The sequence below is a fragment of the Gekko japonicus genome, unplaced genomic scaffold, assembly GCF_001447785.1.
Source record: "Gekko japonicus isolate JY-2015 unplaced genomic scaffold, Gekko_japonicus_V1.1 scaffold3240, whole genome shotgun sequence".
NCBI classification, from domain to species: Eukaryota; Metazoa; Chordata; class Lepidosauria; order Squamata; family Gekkonidae; genus Gekko; species Gekko japonicus.
Window position 1 is genome coordinate 1 of NW_015172111.1, and position 2,363 is coordinate 2,363.

General features: G+C 47.7%; 1 protein-coding gene across 1 annotated transcript in view; it reads left to right on the forward strand.

Annotated features, from left to right (window-relative positions):
* The first annotated feature begins 2,145 nt into the window (after positions 1–2,145).
* Positions 2,146–2,363, forward strand: part of LOC107118601 (collagen alpha-2(V) chain-like) — a 29,892-nt gene continuing 29,674 nt past the window's right edge. Inside the window, exon 1 of the mRNA XM_015420964.1 lies at positions 2,146–2,174. Coding sequence (XP_015276450.1) covers positions 2,146–2,174 — 29 coding nt within the window. The remainder of the gene's footprint in view (positions 2,175–2,363) is intronic.

The following is a 2,363-nucleotide window of genomic DNA, read 5'->3' on the forward strand; positions in this document are numbered from 1 at the left end:
AGACTCGATGGTGCGACTGAACAGCAACAAATAAAAGACTTAAAATGTGGGGTCTTTGATTTTCTTATTCAAACTAGACATTCTGATGAAATCACAGTTCTTCCCTTGTCCATCTAGTTCAGCCATTCTTCCAAGTCCAAAGTACCGAAGGCCCGATATCAAATTGCGGCACTTGTGTAACTTTATGTAAAATCTACCCATACATGCCAGGTGAAGTTAGAAGTTAACAATCTTGTATTACTTTTACTAGCATTTCAAGGTAAACTGTGGCATCCAGTCACAACTGACTCACGGCGACTCCATGAAATTCCACCTCATGGGGTTCTGAAGGCATGAGATGAGTAGAACTCATTTGCCAGTGCCTTCCTCTGCAGAGCAACCCCAGTCTTCCTTGGTGGTCTCTCATCCAAGTACCCATCTTGCTTAGCTTCTGATCTCTGAAAGGATAGGGCTGGGCTGGGCTGGGCTGTTAGGCTGCTAATAAATCTGTTTGGTTTCTTCTATATTTCAGGGTCCAGATGGCCCACCCGGTCCATCTGGAACTACTGGTCAGAGGGGCATTGTGGGTATGCCAGGTCAACGAGGAGAGAGGGGCATGCCTGGGCTTCCCGGTCCTGCTGTGAGTATCTGTGGAGCTGGTGTTTCGTATAGGAGTGCCGCTTCTTCTATTGCTTGTAAGATCTTCAGCCACAGGAGACTTTGGTTTAACCTGAAAACCACGTGTCCACACTGTCTCTTTATTTGCAATGACATGCACTTGTGCACTTCTTTATTCGGCCAATGACCAGTAGAACATAAGAACATAAGAGATGCCAATGTTGGATCAGGCCAAAGGCCTATCCAGTCCAACACTCTGTATCACACAGTGGCCAGAAATACCAGGTGCCATCAGGAGGTCCACCAGTGGGGGCCAGGACATTAGAAGCCCTCCCACTGTTCACCCCCCCCCAAGCACCACGATGACAGAGCATCAATAATAAAAGCTTTACAGAAAAAATCATTAGAAAGTTAAATTGGTCTGATCTATTGGCATCCGTTAATTAAGATCTGTACATAAAACCTCTCTACGAACTCTACAGGCTACTGACAAACATTTGGCACGACTAATAGTAACCTGTTGATTAGCACCCATTAAAAGTTTCTTTAAGATATAAACATCAGAAGATCCTGAAAGGTTACTAAGTAGAGGGGAAATTATATTCGAACGAGCTTCCTGGTCAAAATGACAGGGGAACATTACATGCTCGACTGATTCCACCGCTTTGGTACCACACAGACAAATCCTCTCCTTCATGGGAGTCTTTTTCTATCTCCCCTCAAAAACTGCATAGGGGAGGACTCGCCATCTTGCCACTTGTGCACATATTTTGAATTATATCTGTGATATGTACCGTATTTTTCGGACCATAAGACGCACCTGACCTTAAGACGCACCTAGTTTTTAAAGGAGGAAAACAGGGAAAAAAATATTCTGAACCTTTGGTCCATAAGATGCACTCACTTTTCCTCCCACTTTTTTTGGAAGAAAAAGTGAGTCTTATGGTCCAAAAAATATGGTATTTTAAATGCTGCACTGATGAGGGTTGGCCCTTAGAAGAATGGCCTTAAGCAGGGGTCATTTTGTAGAAAAAGAGGTGCTAGAGCTCATTAGCATAGCCCATTAGCATAACGTATTTGCATATGCCACACCCCCTGACGTCACCGGAAGTGTGTCAGAAGGCAACACCCACCGCTCAGGCTCCACTGGATTGTTTTGGATTGCTAGCTATTGGGTGGGGGGGGACACGCAGATCTGTCCTCACAGAGGAGGGAGAGCTTGTACCTGAATAAAATTTGGTCTTAAAGGTGCCACTGGACTGTTTTGGACAGGGCCGGAAGGGGGGGGGGCTCTGCAACTTACCTGGCTGTTTCTTGCGCCTTGTGGCCCGGGACTGCTGGGAGCAGGGGGTGGGGCTTGTTGCATGTGCCCGCCCCCTGGGCTCTTTACTGCCGGAACTCCGCTCCTGTGCGCTCCTGCAGGAAATGACCCCGGCCTTAAGTACTGACGAAATCTCTCATCGTTCCAGGGCACACCAGGAAAACAAGGTCCAACAGGTCCAACGGGAGACAAAGGTCCTTCGGGGCCTGTAGGTCCTCCAGGTGCTCATGGCCCTACAGGTGAAGGAGGCCCAGAAGTAAGTGTCTTTTTTTCTTGACCATACAGTGGCTTGCCGGCCTCCAGGTAGAGCATGGAAATCTCCTGGAATTTACAAGTCATCTCCAGATGACAGAGATCGGTTCCCCTGGAGAAAATGGCTGCTTTAGAGGGTGGACTCCACGGCATTATAACCCGCTGAAGTCCCACCCCAAACCCCGCCCTCCCC